This window comes from Physcomitrium patens, chromosome 16, assembly GCF_059467195.1.
Source record: "Physcomitrium patens ecotype Gransden chromosome 16, ASM5946719v1, whole genome shotgun sequence".
NCBI classification, from domain to species: Eukaryota; Viridiplantae; Streptophyta; class Bryopsida; order Funariales; family Funariaceae; genus Physcomitrium; species Physcomitrium patens.
Window position 1 is genome coordinate 9,544,832 of NC_143425.1, and position 15,931 is coordinate 9,560,762.

General features: G+C 40.5%; 4 protein-coding genes and 1 long non-coding RNA gene across 23 annotated transcripts; 3 read left to right on the plus strand and 2 right to left on the minus strand.

The window, feature by feature from the left end:
- Window positions 1-284: 284 nt before the first annotated feature.
- On the minus strand, window positions 285-2,366 carry LOC141046340 (uncharacterized). 2 transcript variants are annotated; one of them, XM_073539622.2, is made up of 3 exons: window positions 1,749-2,366; window positions 1,131-1,205; window positions 285-1,001 (listed from the first exon to the last, which is right to left on the minus strand). In XM_073539622.2, exons 1-3 carry the CDS (start codon window positions 1,929-1,931, stop codon window positions 978-980), a joined length of 282 nt encoding a protein of 93 aa, XP_073395723.1. In that variant the 5' UTR covers window positions 1,932-2,366; the 3' UTR covers window positions 285-977. The 2 variants fall into 2 exon arrangements, with proteins under 2 accessions (XP_073395723.1, XP_073395722.1); XM_073539621.2 differs by having other exon boundaries at window positions 285-1,205.
- An 840-nt stretch (window positions 2,367-3,206) lies between these two features.
- LOC112293453 (zinc transporter 4, chloroplastic) lies at window positions 3,207-5,371 on the plus strand. 5 transcript variants are annotated; one of them, XM_024542885.3, is made up of 4 exons: window positions 3,207-3,288; window positions 3,412-3,583; window positions 4,044-4,610; window positions 4,739-5,371. In XM_024542885.3, the coding sequence occupies exons 3-4, from the start codon at window positions 4,074-4,076 to the stop codon at window positions 5,192-5,194; spliced, it is 993 nt and encodes a 330-aa protein (XP_024398653.1). In that variant the 5' UTR covers window positions 3,207-3,288; window positions 3,412-3,583; window positions 4,044-4,073; the 3' UTR covers window positions 5,195-5,371. The 5 variants fall into 5 exon arrangements, with proteins under 5 accessions (XP_024398653.1, XP_024398656.1, XP_024398654.1 ...); XM_024542888.3 differs by having other exon boundaries at window positions 3,412-3,517; XM_024542886.3 differs by lacking the exon at window positions 3,412-3,583.
- Window positions 5,372-5,521: 150 nt separating this feature from the next.
- LOC112293586 (uncharacterized) lies at window positions 5,522-8,186 on the minus strand. The gene is made up of 8 exons (XM_073539620.2): window positions 8,047-8,186; window positions 7,645-7,727; window positions 7,446-7,529; window positions 7,077-7,159; window positions 6,770-6,908; window positions 6,203-6,380; window positions 5,961-6,042; window positions 5,522-5,785 (listed from the first exon to the last, which is right to left on the minus strand). Exons 1-8 carry the CDS (start codon window positions 8,047-8,049, stop codon window positions 5,556-5,558), a joined length of 882 nt encoding a protein of 293 aa, XP_073395721.1. The 5' UTR covers window positions 8,050-8,186; the 3' UTR covers window positions 5,522-5,555.
- LOC149987643 (uncharacterized) lies at window positions 8,048-9,154 on the plus strand. The gene is made up of 2 exons (XR_016507093.1): window positions 8,048-8,201; window positions 8,451-9,154. It is a non-coding gene; the product is annotated as an uncharacterized LOC149987643 (long non-coding RNA).
- Window positions 8,675-15,340, plus strand: LOC112293452 (SNARE-interacting protein KEULE). 14 transcript variants are annotated; one of them, XR_016507090.1, is made up of 21 exons: window positions 8,675-8,813; window positions 9,238-9,296; window positions 9,572-9,653; window positions 9,945-10,023; window positions 10,197-10,247; window positions 10,409-10,505; window positions 10,651-10,683; window positions 10,966-11,094; window positions 11,235-11,432; window positions 11,566-11,649; window positions 11,989-12,084; window positions 12,180-12,256; window positions 12,465-12,561; window positions 13,037-13,174; window positions 13,382-13,477; window positions 13,673-13,789; window positions 13,985-14,062; window positions 14,326-14,446; window positions 14,578-14,662; window positions 14,883-14,972; window positions 15,101-15,340. XR_016507090.1 is itself a non-coding variant. In XM_024542868.3 (21 exons), exons 1-21 carry the CDS (start codon window positions 8,753-8,755, stop codon window positions 15,137-15,139), a joined length of 1,986 nt encoding a protein of 661 aa, XP_024398636.1. In that variant the 5' UTR covers window positions 8,675-8,752; the 3' UTR covers window positions 15,140-15,340. The 14 variants fall into 14 exon arrangements, 9 of the variants coding, with proteins under 9 accessions (XP_024398636.1, XP_024398639.1, XP_024398649.1 ...); XR_016507092.1 differs by having other exon boundaries at window positions 10,979-11,053; window positions 11,235-11,294; window positions 13,049-13,174; XM_024542868.3 differs by having other exon boundaries at window positions 14,247-14,446.
- The last annotated feature ends 591 nt before the right edge of the window (window positions 15,341-15,931 follow it).

Sequence of the window (15,931 nt, forward strand, 5' to 3'; positions counted from 1 at the left end):
TTTGTTGAAAATATTATCTCAAATGTTGCAAAAATTGAGTAGAAATTAAGATTTGTTTACTATAGAGTATAACTAAGTCACCATTTCTTATAATGGAATAATTCTCTTAAATATATTCATTGTTTTAAGTTTTAAAATTAATTATATAGATGATTTGTATTTAACATTGTTCATTTTTTAATTTAATCTTCATGTATATGTTTACAATAGAGAGGGGACAAACTTAAAACCTCAAAAATTATGTAAGCTTCTATAACTTTTTAAATTAGTGTTGATATCAGTAGTGGTCAACATTTAATATAAGCCCTTGCCAATCTAAGAAACTAATTTATATCACCTCAAAAATGTTGTTAATATGCTCTAATTTAAACATTTTAAATTTAAAACATCAAATTTTGTAATTACTTGCACAAAAACATTAGCTACATTGTATCCTTTCTTCTGTTTGGTTTTCTTCCTCTGCATCTTTCAAATTTTTATATACATGTTTGTTGGTTTGTTTCCAATCCACAATGTCTTTATTTTCTTTCATGGAATCAATCATATCTTTATAATCATCTAATTAACTAATAAGAATTAAGAAATAATAAACAATAAAAGGGCAATAGAAGGGTAGTTGGACAAACAAATCATCAAATCCTAAAATGGTTTTTGACAATGGATTTGTTATTAGGGAACAAACAGTATTATCATTTTTGAGTTAGTCAGATAGTTGGTCAAGCAAGGAACGAGCTCTTGTAGACTTGCAAGTGCATCCCCTGCATTGTAGTCACCACAACAAAATAAAACATGAGGCTCTAATCCTACACATGTGCCTTCTTCTTCTACACAATAACGCCCTCCGTTCTCACATCATACACATTCTCTTGAAATGTTGCCAACATCTGGTGCGGCACCATCTTCCTGGTCCTAGCTGGTAATCATGGCATCCCCTGCTATAATTTGTCGTTCTCTCCATGTAAACACCCTCAGCTTATTCAATTCACTAGATAAAGCACTCGCTGCATAATTGATTCGTAGTCTCAGAGTCTCGCAAAGAAATTCTGCTGATCTTTTTTGATATAAGAGGTGGATATTTGATACAACCATCTCTTAGAGGTAGTTAGATGAAATTTGATATAAGTGCTTACATCCTTTGAAATCAATGTCGAAATGAGAAAGGCATATATCACAATATCCACCTTTTTTAAAAAGAAATGACCTCCCTGTGTATATGTGTATATTTATTTTAATATTATCATTATTTTAGTTTACAAAAATAAAATTTTAAAATCAATACATGCTTGGAGCTGAAGATCATAACGCTCAAACTTGTATGTATGATAAAATATGTAAGAACAATGATGATGATGATGATGATGATGACAATAATAATAATACTATTATTATATATCTTTTAATAAATATGAAACTTGTACTACGTAATAATCTTAAACTATGAAATCCACGCTGATTGACCACAAAGATTTGAAGTGCATTTTACACTAAATTGTAATCATACGATGAATAAAATAAACCGAAAGATAATAAAAGTACGATTATTTTTTGAACACGATTTAACTTCATTACAAAAGCATGAAAAGGAACGTATTCTAGACTGATGACAAAGCACATTTCTACAGAATAAAAGTGATGATAACATTACGAAATATAAAATCATTATAAAGAATGGAATCAGTCGTCAGTGGGAATCAGAGCGAACTAAGGGCAGAACCATAAAAGGAAGCAAAAGCACTGAGATAGATCACTTGTACGCCTGTGAGGCCCCCGAAGCCCTCGTCCTCCGGTAGCTGGTGTCCGTGCGACGAAGATGCCCAGGAGAGCCAGAAAGACACGGTCCGACGCTGCGAATCAGCGAGGCTCAGATCCACACGAAGCCATGAGCTCATTCCACCTCCTCTACCACGCCATGTGCGAAACTGTAGCGCCATTCCGTCGTGGCAGTCGAAAAACAGCTTGGTATCAAACAGTTTCACATACTACAGGCCCCGACAGCCCTAATCTTTTGCCGCCGGAGGACTCCGTAGTGCCGTCCGTCCGTGTGAACGAACAATCCGTCGCGATGTGGCGGAAGGATACAGGTCAGGTGAGGGCTTGGGCCGGATGAAAGTCAATCGGGCAGGATGCAGCACGGGCGCGGGCACGGATAGGGACGCCGGGTCCCTTCGCCCGTCCGCCCGTCCGTCCGTCGGTTCACGAGAGCAATGTCGACATGATGACCACACGGGGTGCAAGGGGTTTTCCCAACCCCCTCGTGGCGAGAGTTGTACCCCTTGTCTTCGACTGAATCTACCTCAGGAGAGGCATAGGCGTGCCAGCCGTCATGAACATAATGGGAGAGACTTTGAGGGATTGGAGGCAGCATTTTTCTTCTCAAGGACAACTGAGGAAATTCCCTTAGGGTTTTTTTCGCCATCAGGAGTCATGGTGAAACGATCGATAACCAATTTCTGTCAGAAGGATGACGAGGTAGGCTACAGTCCCCGTTCACACCTTACTCCAAGCTGAATTAACACAGAAGCCACATCATTCATCCCTTCCATTAAATTACCCACTTGTAAGCACCCTCAGGCATATAAATATATATATATATATATCTTCCCTGGATCTGATTCGAGTTGGCAGCAATCGATCGACATGCACAACTAAACGAATTGATTTCCCGGCCGCCAGACGCGGCGCGAGTGCGTCACAGAGGAGGAGGGAGGCTATGTGCTCATCGCACCTCTTGATTCATTCAGGAGGAGGGCCCATTGTCTATGTTTAGTGGTGTCGGCCCGAGTGGGAGCTTCCCTTAACCGGAGCTCGCAGTGGGTTGAGCGAGTTGTCAAAGGTTAATGTGCTCATTCCCCCGAAGCCAGGACGGGTTTGAACGCCGAGATCTACAGAAGCAGCCCGGAAGTGGCGTGTGCTGAATTAGAGTCGGGGCCAGATGCGGTCGTGATTCCCAGTGGAAGAGCAATCCGGGGGATGTGGTCATCGTAGGCTCGAGGTTAGGTTGGCACGCAGACAAAGTAGGCTTTGTGCGTCGTGTGATTGGAGCCTGCTGGGTTTTTGCGGTGGGCCAGACAGTGCAATGGCGTCGGAGAGTGGTTGGAGTGTTGGCGTATCGATGTGTATGACGACATACGCTGCTGCTTGCTGACCCTTTGATGTGTGAAGAAACAAGGTGCGATTGCGGGCATTGCGACGTCAGATGTGCTTAAAGAATTTTACCCGCTCTCAAGCCGAGTATTTGGTTTTTGGAACTGTGGGGCTCTCATTCTTCAAACGTCGATTGCCGTCCAGGTTTGTGCCGGCCACGGTCAAGGAATGTAGCGTCTGTGTTTGATGATGCTATAGGCGGAATTGACGAAATGTGGGTGGTTGAATCATAGATTGAAATGCGGGTTGGGGTGCTTGTTGATGCAGCGTATTCTCAAGTGAGAGTAGCGGAGTAGTCTCGATGCTGGATTCAGTTGTGGCTGATCCGTGTGTTATCGTGCTGCTATTGTATCGTGCTGCATGTTAATGCAAGGTACCGAGTTTGGAAGTCGATACACCGTTGTCAGAGTTGTGTGACATTGAGTGGTGATTACAAGTGGTAGGTTGTCGCTTTTCTCTCCATGAAAGCCTCTGTGTGATGATCTTTATTTTAGCACAGTTCAAGTGCTGAAATTTGGCATCGAACTTTTATCTTTAACAATTCTTCCCTTACATTCTTTATGACCACGAACACTGAATGACGATGTAACCCTGCTACCTGTGTTTTAAAGTATCAGAAGTTTGCTAAAGTGGTGCTGCCACGTCTGCGACGTTATGCTTCGTCCAAAGTTATTCCTAAAAAGACATGAGAGCGTCCCATACGAGACAGTATCAGTTAGTGTCGGAGTAGGTTTGTGAATTTATGCTGTCATCCGGCATTTCGCAAAAGGATACGCTGAAACTCACTTCCGGGCCATGATATCTGTTTCATCTTAGTGCTGTTTCAGCTTCCTGCTTTGATTGTCTTGACTTCAAACAGACTTTGACACTACGAAGGTCATGTCTCTATGTATGTGCAGTCGGGATAACTCACAACCGTTCTTTTCAAGATGTCGGAAGCAGCGTCAGCTTGCGGGCCGGCAGAGGCTGATTCCTGCTATGACAAGGTAGGTGCGGCGCACTTGAAGGGAGGTGCAATTGCAGTGATCTTCATTGCGAGTATGCTGGGCGTCTTGATTCCTCTCATTGGTCGACGAAACAGGTTTCTCAGATCGGATGGAATTGCTTTTTTTATCATGAAAGCCTTTGCAGCTGGAGTAATTCTGGCGACTGCATTCGTACACATGCTGCCCGCTGGGTCGGGTGCCCTAACAAGTTCCTGTCTTCCAGAAAAGCCATGGGGAAAATTCGTATGGTCAGAGTTCATTGCCATGTTGGCTATTCTAGCCACACTGGTTATGGATATCGTAGCTACGGAATTTTACATGAGTCGTCACGTCATGCAACACGGAGGGGTTGACAAAGTCGTAGACGCTTCTGAAGCAATTGAGAAGCAGGCACCTGGTTTAGTCACGCCCCATCCTCATGTTCATGAGCACGAAGAGGACAGTGTTTTCACCAATATCCGACATATTGTTGTTGCACAAGTGAGTCTCTGTACCCCTTTTTCTGATGAACTGCGGTAGTGCATACCAATTATTATGAAATTTTCCAGCATAGCCCCTATCAGAAATGGCTTCTAATTACAATATGTTGTATACTGCTTTACCCTCAGGTCTTTGAGTTTGGCATCGCTGCGCACTCCATCATCATCGGCGTCACAGTGGGAGTATCCAATAGCCCATGCGTGATAAGACCACTGTTTGCTGCACTCACATTTCACCAGTTTTTTGAGGGCGTTGCCCTTGGAGGATGCGTTGTGCAAGCTGGCTTTCGTAGTGTCACATCCCTGAGCATGGGCCTTATCTTCGCCATTACCACTCCGCTCGGCATCGCAATTGGAATGGGCATCGCCTCATCCTACAATGAGAACAGTACACAGGCGTTGATTGTGCAAGGTGTTTTCGGTTCCGTGTCGGGGGGTATCCTCATTTACATGTCTTTGGTGGACCTCATCGCTGCTGACTTCCTCAGCAAGCGCATGCGCTGCAACAGGAAGTTGCAAGTCGGAGCGTTTCTCGCTCTATTCCTTGGAGTTGGTTGCATGTCCGTCATTGGATTGTGGGCTTAGGGCTGCGATCGTCTTCATTACAGTTGTCATGCGCTCTCAAATTGTTTCGATCGGTTGCTAACCGCTTGCGCTATTCTATTTACAGTGCATGAATATTAACTCCTCAGGTAATACTTGGTTGTTCACCATGTTTTATTATATGAAAAAATTGTAAATAATTTTTTTTTTTCTTTCTCACTTTCTTAGAGTAAGTGCTTGTCTATCTTTCATTTTTTTCATGCAATATGTTGCCTCACGGTTTTGACAACATGTTTGGGAACCTAATTTTTGTCCAACTGTTGATCATTGCATTGATTGGGTAAGCAGAATGTTCCAGTCTACAAGAAGGTTTTCTGGGCACTGTTATATATTTTCGTTACTGTTATGGCTTCTTTGTGGACAGTCCCTTGGATGCTTTGGCTTTATGCTGGGGTTGTGATCCTGGTGGCGGCTGACTGATCTGACTTGGGCGCCCCGCGTTTGTGGTTGTCATCTTCTGAATGACCTTGTCCTCGATAGCATGTATTTGCTCGTCAAGATCTTTCTTCAATATCTCCAGACGTTTTGTTAGTGCGTCATTAACTTTTTGCGTAATGTCAGCCGGTATCGCGGCTGTGAAACAGAGTTGTTAGTTTTAGTACAGATCACTCGAGAAACTGTTGCAAAAAAGTCTACTCAGGGTACGATCCAACTGTTACCTCTGAATGAGACTTTAGTTTTTACCTTGACGTTTCATTTGAAATAGAAATTTCATTTATTAGGGTGTACATCGGTTTTGGATTGAGACCTAAGTAAGCCGCATTTATCTCACGTTGACGCTCTTCCTCCATAGTAATCCTTTCTTCTTCTGCAATTCGAGCCATTTCCTCCTGTTTCACATTATTTTACACATGTACAAACCGAAATCTCCGCGATTTGAGAAGTAATCCTGCCTCTTCAAATCCCTTTCGCGTGACGTCATTGACAACAACTCGGATAGTTTCAACTATCCCTATTTCACTGTTAGAATAAGGAGAACGTATCACAAACCTCGTCTCGTTTCTTCACTTGTTCATCTTCTACATCTTTTTCGTCTTGCGTCAATGCACCCTTAAGTGCTCTTACAAGTGGCGCTACTTCCACAAAATTGCTAGTCTCCAGTGTCTCAATGTTCAGTATAAATGTAGGCATGAATGCGTACTGGTACATTTTGTAGTGTCTGAAATATCTGAATGCACATGTCCGACTGTCAACAAATCCGAACTATGCACTGCGCCTAATGCAATTTTTTTGGGTAGAAGAGGATAGCAGGCAGGTCTTTTAGAAACTTGCCATCACACCCACTTGATAGCTACAGCAGTAATGCCAACCATGGTTTAGCATGGACTGCTGTTTTTGTCCTGAAAACGAAGTTGATTGTGGACGGTGTATACAATTAATACATCTGACTTGTAGACAGCCTTCTCGTAAGGTAAACACTCGCTTGATTGTGGATGATTAGTAACTGAGTATGCTCATTTAATCACACTTGGCATAAGCGGATCCTGGAGTTCTGACAATGCACGTAAGTGTGACAGGAAGTTACTTTATATAAAATGAACAGGTTGGGAAACTGACGTATGAAGCAAATAATGAGTGATCGCCTGCAGGTCTGCTATGGAGAAAACGGAGACAGAGAACGGGGGTCTTTGAACACTGTGCGTCAGGAGAATTTTTTTTGTTTTTTCCCAACTCTTATTCATTGGCATGCGTCCGACTGCAAGATATTAGCGTGATTAGCAAAGGCAGCGTTTCTTTGCATGCTGTGCTTAGGTAATGAAAGTAGAACCTAGAGCATCTTTAGAATATGCTGTAACTGCTGTTTCATTGTGTGAAACTGGTAGCCATTTTTCTGTCTATCTGCCTAGTTTAGGAAATCACGTACCCGTAGATTGCTCGTGGATGACTTTCACGATTGAAACTAGAGTCGAAATTTTCTCAATTGAGAATTTCCGGTCTTGTGCAAATCTGTTTGACACCCTGCTAAGTTTCACGAGCTGAATTGAAAAGCTCACGTTTAATTACAATGCTCATGAAGGAGAAAACGTTTAGGTGTACAGCATGCAAGTTGCTGGTCTCGCAAAGTATGCTCATTATCACATTTCTCATTAGAGTTGTGGTAAGTTGTGGACTCCGGAGCTTGACGAATTGCTGCAATATGTCGAGGTATAATATGAACGGATTCCCTCAAGGATTAATTTGTCAAGGATTGTTGAATTTAGCTTATATTAGTTTTTTGGAGTGTAAAGGATACATGATAGTATTATAATATAAATCGATAAGAATTTCTGCGAGGTCGTCTCCATCGTCCTGAATTTGGAATGCGTCTCTTACATTCCTGTCACAACTTGGATGTTTCATCTGAATACATGTTTGGAAGAAATAGGTCTTTACAGATGAAGCAGGTGTGCTGTACCAGGAAGTCATGATACTTTGAGCAAGCTGGTTTGTACCTTCGAACTTCGCTTGTTTCTTTCGGTTCTAATATCTCAAGTATCGTAGCTTCAGAAAGGTCCTTCCACGTCAGACACTCAGCCTGCACAAACAGTCCATGAGATATGATCTTTTGTTAAGCACGTCATCATGTTTGTCACATTCAATGAAGCTTCTTTTTCATAACTAGTAGATTCAGTTTCCAATAATACTAAGGTTCAATGTATCCAGTTAGACAAATTTTTAACTTGTAATCAGTCTCTGATAGGATTATTCTCAAATGCATTTCTTCCACTCGTACCTTCACAGACACAGAAAGTTGCTTAGAATTTGTGAAAGTTAACCTATTGTCACAGTTTGTGTTGAAAAAGAAACCCGACTTGGTTAGAACTTGCAGCAATAAAAAACAAGGTGTTACGTACCATGGTTGCCTTTTCGTCGAAAGCGCCGAACTTTGAACCGGAGAATAAATGGGGAAATTCACTGCATGGTAGGATGGGTCATGCAGTCGCCATATCTTCTGCCTCCGTGTGGTTGGACTACAGGGACAAACCTTATGACCTAAATGCACAGAACAGTAAGTAACCACTGATGTGAACTCGCGGGTGCTTAGTGCACATCTTAATGTTTACACTTGGAGGGACGTTTATGTCTTGTTATTCCATCTTTCCGTTTCGAGGCCCTTGTCCAAGCCCCAGTTTGTGATAAGTTTGTAGGGCGTGGATATTAACGATGGACATGCGGTGGATGAACACAGAAGTTTACTGTACATTGCTTCATGATTAGGGTTTGAGGGTAATGACGATGATTCACATTCTTATTTTAGGCGTTTCGAGGTTTTCTGAACTGTTTGACGTTGACGATTGCGCTCTCATCAGTTCAGAATAGTAACGTGAATAGGACTTTGGTATCGTCTTCGACCTGAGTCCCGAATACAACTGGAGGTAGCTGCTGTTCACAGAAAGGTGAAGCATGTAGCGGGTTTCAGTAACTGTCGTGTGGTTATTGGTAAGATCAGGAGCAAATGATAGTTTGAAATTTTGAGAAGCGAATGAAATCGATTTTGCTGCTGGATGGTGGCTCAATCATGCACTAAAAGGATTTGGGAGAGGTTGATGAAAATAACTCATGGCAGACTTGAGTTCTTCGCGAAGTGTTTATCGATCGTTTAAGCAGATTTTGCATGACAGTGAGTTCCAACTCCACAGTTCTTTGCATATACTTTGATACGATGATACTTTGATATATTTTCAATGATCTTGCTGGCTTTGAGTTGTGCAGAGGCTTTTAATATCACCTGATATTTCTTCCCTGACATGACGTAGTTACTTAGAGCGTCACTGCACCTCCTTCGTCCGTTTTTTCAAGCAGAGAAGTTCCTGTATCTGTCACTCCAGCTCTTTTCTCTCAGGTTTCTGAGCAGTTCTTTTGAGTAGTGTGTACAAACTGTCATCTTCAATCGAATGTGTAATCGTGGAACCTGACGAATACTGTTGGATGTTGAGCAATTAGTAAGAACAAAACGCGTGTCATGAAGTCAGTTTTCATCAAAATACCCAAGGAAGATCTTCGTAATGAACGATTGCAAGTATCCTGACAATGTGCATGTTCAGGACTTCTGAAAGATATGCTGCACACCGTTAGAACAACTAAACAGTCGACAGTGTGGAAGGTATGAGGCTCTTCGACTATTTGAGTATTTTGGTCTTTTTTGAATCATCACCACAGGAAAAGTAGTAGATACGCGAACAGCGCTATTAAATCTTGGTGCGTCCCAAAATTTGTATTCGATTGGTACACCACTTGGGACCTACCTGGATCTCACAGGACTAGAATTCTCCTTTGCATGCAATAATATTCAAGTTTTCGTTGCTATACTGCTGGCTTCGGAGGATAAATCATTCATGCCTGAAGTGCTGAGGTTGAGCAACCAAATGTCTCCTCCAGGTGCTGGTGATGGACGAAATAACTGTGAAGGTGATGTCGTCTTCGTGCAAAATGACAGAGATTACAGAGGAGGGCATCTCCTGTACGTTGTCCTTGCTCTAAGCTTCCATGTGTGCTCTTGTTTGATGATTTCTACTCACTTCCGGTCAAAAACGGCGAGGTCAATCACCGGGTTTTGTACTCGTGTGTGCCTGATTGATGCCTCTTGCCTTAGAACACATCATTTCAGGGTTTTAGCTTCGTACACATCATTCTTTGATCTGCGTGCTTGATCATGGAAACCTGACTGAATTACATCATACCGAATTACTTAGGATTTGTAAGAAATCCAACTATGATAACATCCATTTTCATTGTCTGTGCTCTTCTGCAGTGGTAGAAAATATAGGAAAAAGCAGGCAACCGTTACCGGCTCTTGATGCAGTGTACTTTATACAGCCGTCTCAAAACAAGTGTGTTCGCACCCATGACCCGTTGCAAAATTTGAATTCAAATTTGCACATGTGGATAGTCAGATGGCATTGATGGACCTATGCCTTGAATCTATTATGCGAGGTTGTAAAGTTTGTTCATCGGAGTCTGATGTAAATTACGATTAATGATAGATGCTTGTGTGTGGTTGCAGTGTGGAGTCTCTCATTGGGGATATGTCTGGAAAAGCACCGAGATATAAAAGGTGAGGTTCAGGTCCTTTGCGAAAATGCATCTATGATTTTCAGTTGTGTAAAGCAAATCATGCTCGTTATTTAGTGGAACCTCTGGTCATGATTAAATGTAGAAACTCCGACTGTTTTCTCTGGTTTTCTTATGCTAACTGTTCAATTACTTTCATTGCAGGGCATTCGTGTTTTTCAGTTCGCCTGTTCCTCGTAATTTGCTCAATACCATAAAAAGTGAAGCATCGGTTCTGGCTAGGGTTGCAGTTCTTCGAGAGGTAAAAATTCTATTACATCATTGCTTTCTTTTGGCTTTTTGTGTAGATCAGGAAGCTTAATGGAATTTTAATTTCATGCAAATAATGTTTCTGACAGTTGCCAGGACAGGTCTTTCTGATGGTGAGATTGTCGTTTACAGTGCAGGTGAACGTGGAGTTTCTGACAATCGACACGCAGGTACTCATCCAAGACATAGAAATTACGAGGAAATATGATTTTGTGTGATGCAATGTTATGAAAATGAATTGTGATTATGATCGAGAAGCTGCAAGGGTACAGGTTTTAAAGCTTTTGAGAGGAATGCAGAATCTAAAGAGACGCACGTATTTGTATTCCATTATGTGGCAAATTGGTTTCTCATGAGTGATCGGTTTCCGCGTTGAATTTGAAGTTTTCTTATGCGAATGATTGAACAGAGATTTTGTATATTGTAACCAAATCATTTTGAAGTTACTCTAGGGATTTACAACAGATCATGACAAAGCTCTGGAACATCTATTTGGAGATCATGGCGCGGATTCACGCGATTATGAACTCTGTGTTGAAAGTATGGCTATACGTCTCTCAACAGTTTTTGCTTCTCTGAAGGTTAGCTAGGTTTGACTATTTCGAATTCTCTAACCAGTAGAATAGCACAAATGCAATCCTCGAAAGTCCTTATTGCGGATTCATGTTCCTGTATTGCAGAATCCATTTGTTTAACAGTCTCTCAGATCTGGTGATGGCAGGAGTTTCCACATGTGCGTTACCGTGCACCTAATCCACATGCGGGAGGTTCCGACAGTAAGGTCACAGCTCGTGATTTTGTACCTACCAGGCTTGCTGCTGCATTGTGGGATTGTCTCATGAAGTTCAAGGCTACCTTAAGTGACTTTCCTATTGCGGAGACCTGTGAGCTTGTTATTGTTGACCGAAGAATTGACCCTGTAAGCAACTTTGGGTTGTAGTGTTGGAGCAACTTCAAGATAACTATGAAAATTATCGGTCTACTAGTACCATTTGTATCGGTGTCAATTATCAGTCTCTCTGGATTAAAGTAATAAACCTGGTTGATGATAGGTCGCACCGATTATGCACGAGTGGACCTATGATGCTATGTGCAACGATCTTCTGGATATTGATGGCAGCAAATATACGTATGAGGTAGCCCTATGTCCAACATCTTCTTCGTTGCTCGTGAAATCCCAGATTTATATCATTAGAGCACAGGAAAATTTTAAATCATTAAATTGTAGTTGGTGCACACTGAAGAGTTAATTCTTGATATATGATTTTTCTTTTAAGGTTCCCGAGAGCATGCCTTTCGAGGAGACTTTCATGAGATCCGCTTTCACAAATTACGAGCTGCATCCAACGCGTTAGTTATGAAAGTAGTTATGTGGAAGATTGTAGATGATTCAGTGTTCAAGTCTTGTGAATGTTCGAATCGGAATGTCATGATTTTGCACTACAACCTCCTGGACTTTTTTGTTCTTGGTACAGGTTACCACAAGCTCTGGCAAGAAAGAGCGTAAAGAAGTCCTTCTTGCAGACAATGATCCTATCTGGATGGAAATACGAGATCTCCACATTGCTGATGTGAGTTAAGCCTGGATTTTATGACTTATTGCCGTAGATTTCGATTTCTACATTTATTTACATACTAGCTTAGTTCTTCGCAACTTGTGACGCAGGCAAGTTTACAACTGACAGAAAAAATGCAAGAATTCGGTAAAAAAAACGAAGCAGCCCAACTTCGTTTGAACAACAAGTAAAGAAATATTTCCTTCGTCCTCTTTGTCTGAGCTTATGCGGTGCCAGTTGGACAGCGGCACACCTTTAGTATAGATTTCAGAATGTCACCCTGATCTCCGCAATAGTTTTTATTTTAGTTCAAAGACTTCTTGCAGTCCCGTGTGGGGCATTAGGTGCAGTATGGTTGGTGTTCTTAACATCTATTTTGGAGGGGATACTGGCAGAGAAGGACAAGAAATATCCACTAAAGAAATGCAGAAACTTGTTCAAGCTTTACCTCAGTTTCAAGATCAAATCGACAAGCTTAGCTTGCACATTCATGTGAGACAATCTTGAACTGGAGGTCGGGTGGAATTATTTTTCAGAACTGTGGTCAGGACTGAAATCTGTTGCTGCTGCGTCATAGTATCCTCAAAATAAACCCTTGAAAGATCAATTTGATTTTAAGCCACGTATGTTAGATGTCGAATATTACATGTTTAATGTAAAACTTCATTGTGAAAGAATTAAAAGAATGTTCGCCTCGGAAAATTATTCCATCCAATGGCATGTACTATTCATTAATACCATAAACGTAACATGTATTGGAAGTTTGATCCAAGTGCCAACACACGGGCCTGAGTACAGCTGGCAGGATATAGTCTTAGAATTATCTTGTTGAACGTTTCCACTTTACCTTATAATTCCTCTGCTCTAGTTGGAAGTCAGACTATTTAGTCCTTCATTGATCTCTGTCACAAGTGTAAGTTTATGATCGGTAATCTGTAAGCTCCTAAAGATGCTAATGAAACTGTAGAAACGTGCACAGATAGCAACAACAATAAATGACCAGATAAAGAAGGATGGCTTGAATGACATCGGAAAACTGGAGCAGGACTTAGTGTATGGAGAGGCAACAAGCAAGGATATTCTTAGCATGATCGATTCCAAGCAGGCACACCCCTAAAAGTTCCTTACTATTTGCTCTTGGGAGTGAAAAACTTTCGCTCATACTTCGTCAATTTGTAAAAACAGAAAACCACTTTTGAAGAGCGATTCAAAAGAGTTACGGAGAGATGCCTCTATATGACAACGCGCGCTATGTTCATCATGCAGTTTCCAAGAGATGATTAACCAACTTATTTTCTATTAATTAATGCAGGGGATGTCCCAAGATAATAAATTGAGGCTTTTACTGATTTATGCCGCAACACATCCTGACAAGTTGGACACAGCCAAACGCCTCCAATGGACGAAGGTATTGTTAATTTCTTATTTTCAGTTTTCTTGTTAGGGACCACAGAAACTGAACCAGGTGGAAGTGCTCACAGTCCATCAGCGTATCTCGCAATGCTCCAATCAGTGGGAAGGATTTCCAGCTCGTTCAATTTGTAAACTTAGCCGTGATCAAGTTTTTTCTCTGAAGGCGTACTCATTGTTAAATATGATGCAGTTAGCAAAACTGAGCGGCGAAGATATGAATACTATCACAAATTTAGAATGTCTTGGAGTGTCTCTATCTAAGAAGCAGCCAGAAGGTTTTTCACTTCAATTTCGACCGCGCAAGGTGGTAAGTAAGCACTGGTACTTCTGGTTCTTGTAGGAAAAAGAAATTATTGCTTTTCTTCAAAACTCGACTGAATTGCTGGTTAGCTTAGCAGAAAGATAGCCGTGGACATTGACATTCATGGCTCTCTATATCGAGCGTGTCCTTTTCGCTATGGATCTCGATGCACTGACAATACTTGGTTGTCATGTCAAGCAGAGCATCCGACCAACTAGGAAGGAGAAGAATCAAGATGAGATGGGGTGGCAATTGTCACGCTTCTACCCACTCATAGAGGTAAGACTGTCGAGGTTCTAGTTTGCCCAGGACTTTCCCTTGGCCTCATGATCACCATGAGAAATTCAATGAATCCAAGGGTGTGCGCTATGTTGAAGATGGATCAAAAACTGTATTTCTAATTTTAATTTTTCTCTGTAGTAACTTAGCAATCTTCCGCTCTGCGTGTTGTGGACGGGCGCAGGATGTAGTTGCAGAACTGGGGAAAAATGGACTACCCAAGGAGCAATACCCTTATGTTAAATTGCCTGTATCTCTTGTAGGAGAAGCTTCGGTTACTGGCCAACCTGCATCAGCTGTTCCACTTAAAAAGCCGCATTCTGTTCGCACAATTCGATACAACTGGGCAGCTGCGGGAAAAATATCTGTTGGATCTGCATCCAGGTATACGTGTTTCTCAAATACAGTTGGAAAAATTCTTTCTTCACCTACTTTGCATCAACGTAGGTAAAAAAACTTGAAATTTCAGAATTTCTTTCTTAATCTCAACAGCTTTGATGAAAAACTTTTGCCAGTGACTCCGGTAGTTCAACGAATGAACCGACCATAACTGGAACGCGGATTTTTGTATTTATCGTGGGTGGAATGACACGATCTGAGGTACTTAATCAAGGCTTCTTTGTCGAATGGTATTACCACTGTATAACACAAGCATTTAAATACTCTCGTACCTTTTAGAATAAAGCATATAACCCACAGATGCCACAACAACCGATTAGTGACAGAAGAATCCATAGAATGCACTGTGGCGAAGCAAACATGACTTTTGATCAACGTTATTTTATCTTTGCTTATATATTACTCATTTGATGTTGTGAAGCTTCGAACAATGCGTAAGCTGACAGCACAACTTAAACGAGAGGTGATTATTGGGTCGACAAGCTTGGATAACCCTCAGCAATTTCTTCAAGTAAGTTGAAGAGAGCTTCAGTATCAGCTTGCAACTAACACCACTTATCCTTATTCTTCCCTTTCATGTCAAAAGTCACTGTAGACTGAATCTTCACAGATTCGTTTCATTCGCATTTTGTTTTGCAGAAACTGAGGTCCCTGACTACAATTGATGACATCGATTAAGTACTCGCATATCAAAGTTCTACCAAACCTAGAGCCACCAAATTCATGTTTGAGGCTCAGCGACACTCTGATAATTCTTATGATAATAATAAGGGATTTTATATGTAGAAGCCCATTTTGAAAGATATTCTGAAAGGTAATTTTATAAAATTCTTACTAAGTTTTTATTGCTTGGTGAAGAATTATTTATTTATTTTAAAAGTCTTGATTTTTGGAGATTGTACAAAGTAAGAAAAAGTCCCGAATTAGATCAAATTATTTCTTATTGTAAATTCAAATGTGTGATTTATACTTTGATTCTAAAAATCATTAAAAATATATAAAAAAAATATATTGGATTTTTTTTAAATATTTAATTTTATGAATTGATTTTACTACTTCTTGAATTTTTGTAAAAATCAACTCTTTGAATTGGATCTACTGCAAAACTTGAGAGATAATAAAGAAATAACTTGAGAGTTGAAAAAATGTGCTCTACCTAATCTTTTCTTCTTGTGGTTTTTACACTGATTCTTCAAAGTATAAAACCAATTAAAAAAGGATTTATTAATTTTATCAAATTAAAGAGTTTAAAAATTGTAATTGCTTGTATTCTCTTTTGAGTATAAGAATACTTTGATGGTATTATTTTGAACTTTTAAATAAATATATATATATATATATATATATATATATAAATTAGATAAGATGTTAATATATAAATGTCTAAGAACTACAATTCATTAATATATATTGTAAAATATATATCATAGATATGATTTGATTTTTGTGTACAATTAAACATTATGAATA

Coding starts and splice junctions, on each gene's coding strand:
- LOC141046340 (XM_073539621.2), bottom strand. CDS start 1,931: ATGGCGCTACAGTTTCGCACATGGCGTGGTAGAGGAGGTGGAATGAGC. Junction 1,206..1,748: donor GGGGCCTCACAGGCGTACAA/GTGATCTATCTC, acceptor ACATATACACAG/GGAGGTCATTTCTTTTTAAA.
- LOC112293453 (XM_024542885.3), top strand. CDS start 4,074: ATGTCGGAAGCAGCGTCAGCTTGCGGGCCGGCAGAGGCTGATTCCTGC. Junction 4,611..4,738: donor GACATATTGTTGTTGCACAA/GTGAGTCTCTGT, acceptor CTTTACCCTCAG/GTCTTTGAGTTTGGCATCGC.
- LOC112293586 (XM_073539620.2), bottom strand. Junction 7,530..7,644: donor GAAACAAGCGAAGTTCGAAG/GTACAAACCAGC, acceptor AAGTTGTGACAG/GAATGTAAGAGACGCATTCC. Junction 5,786..5,960: donor GATAAATGCGGCTTACTTAG/GTCTCAATCCAA, acceptor TCTGTTTCACAG/CCGCGATACCGGCTGACATT.
- LOC112293452 (XM_024542868.3), top strand. CDS start 8,753: ATGGCAGACTTGAGTTCTTCGCGAAGTGTTTATCGATCGTTTAAGCAG. Junction 12,257..12,464: donor CAACTTCGTTTGAACAACAA/GTAAAGAAATAT, acceptor GGATACTGGCAG/AGAAGGACAAGAAATATCCA. Junction 14,063..14,246: donor GCTTCTACCCACTCATAGAG/GTAAGACTGTCG, acceptor GGACGGGCGCAG/GATGTAGTTGCAGAACTGGG.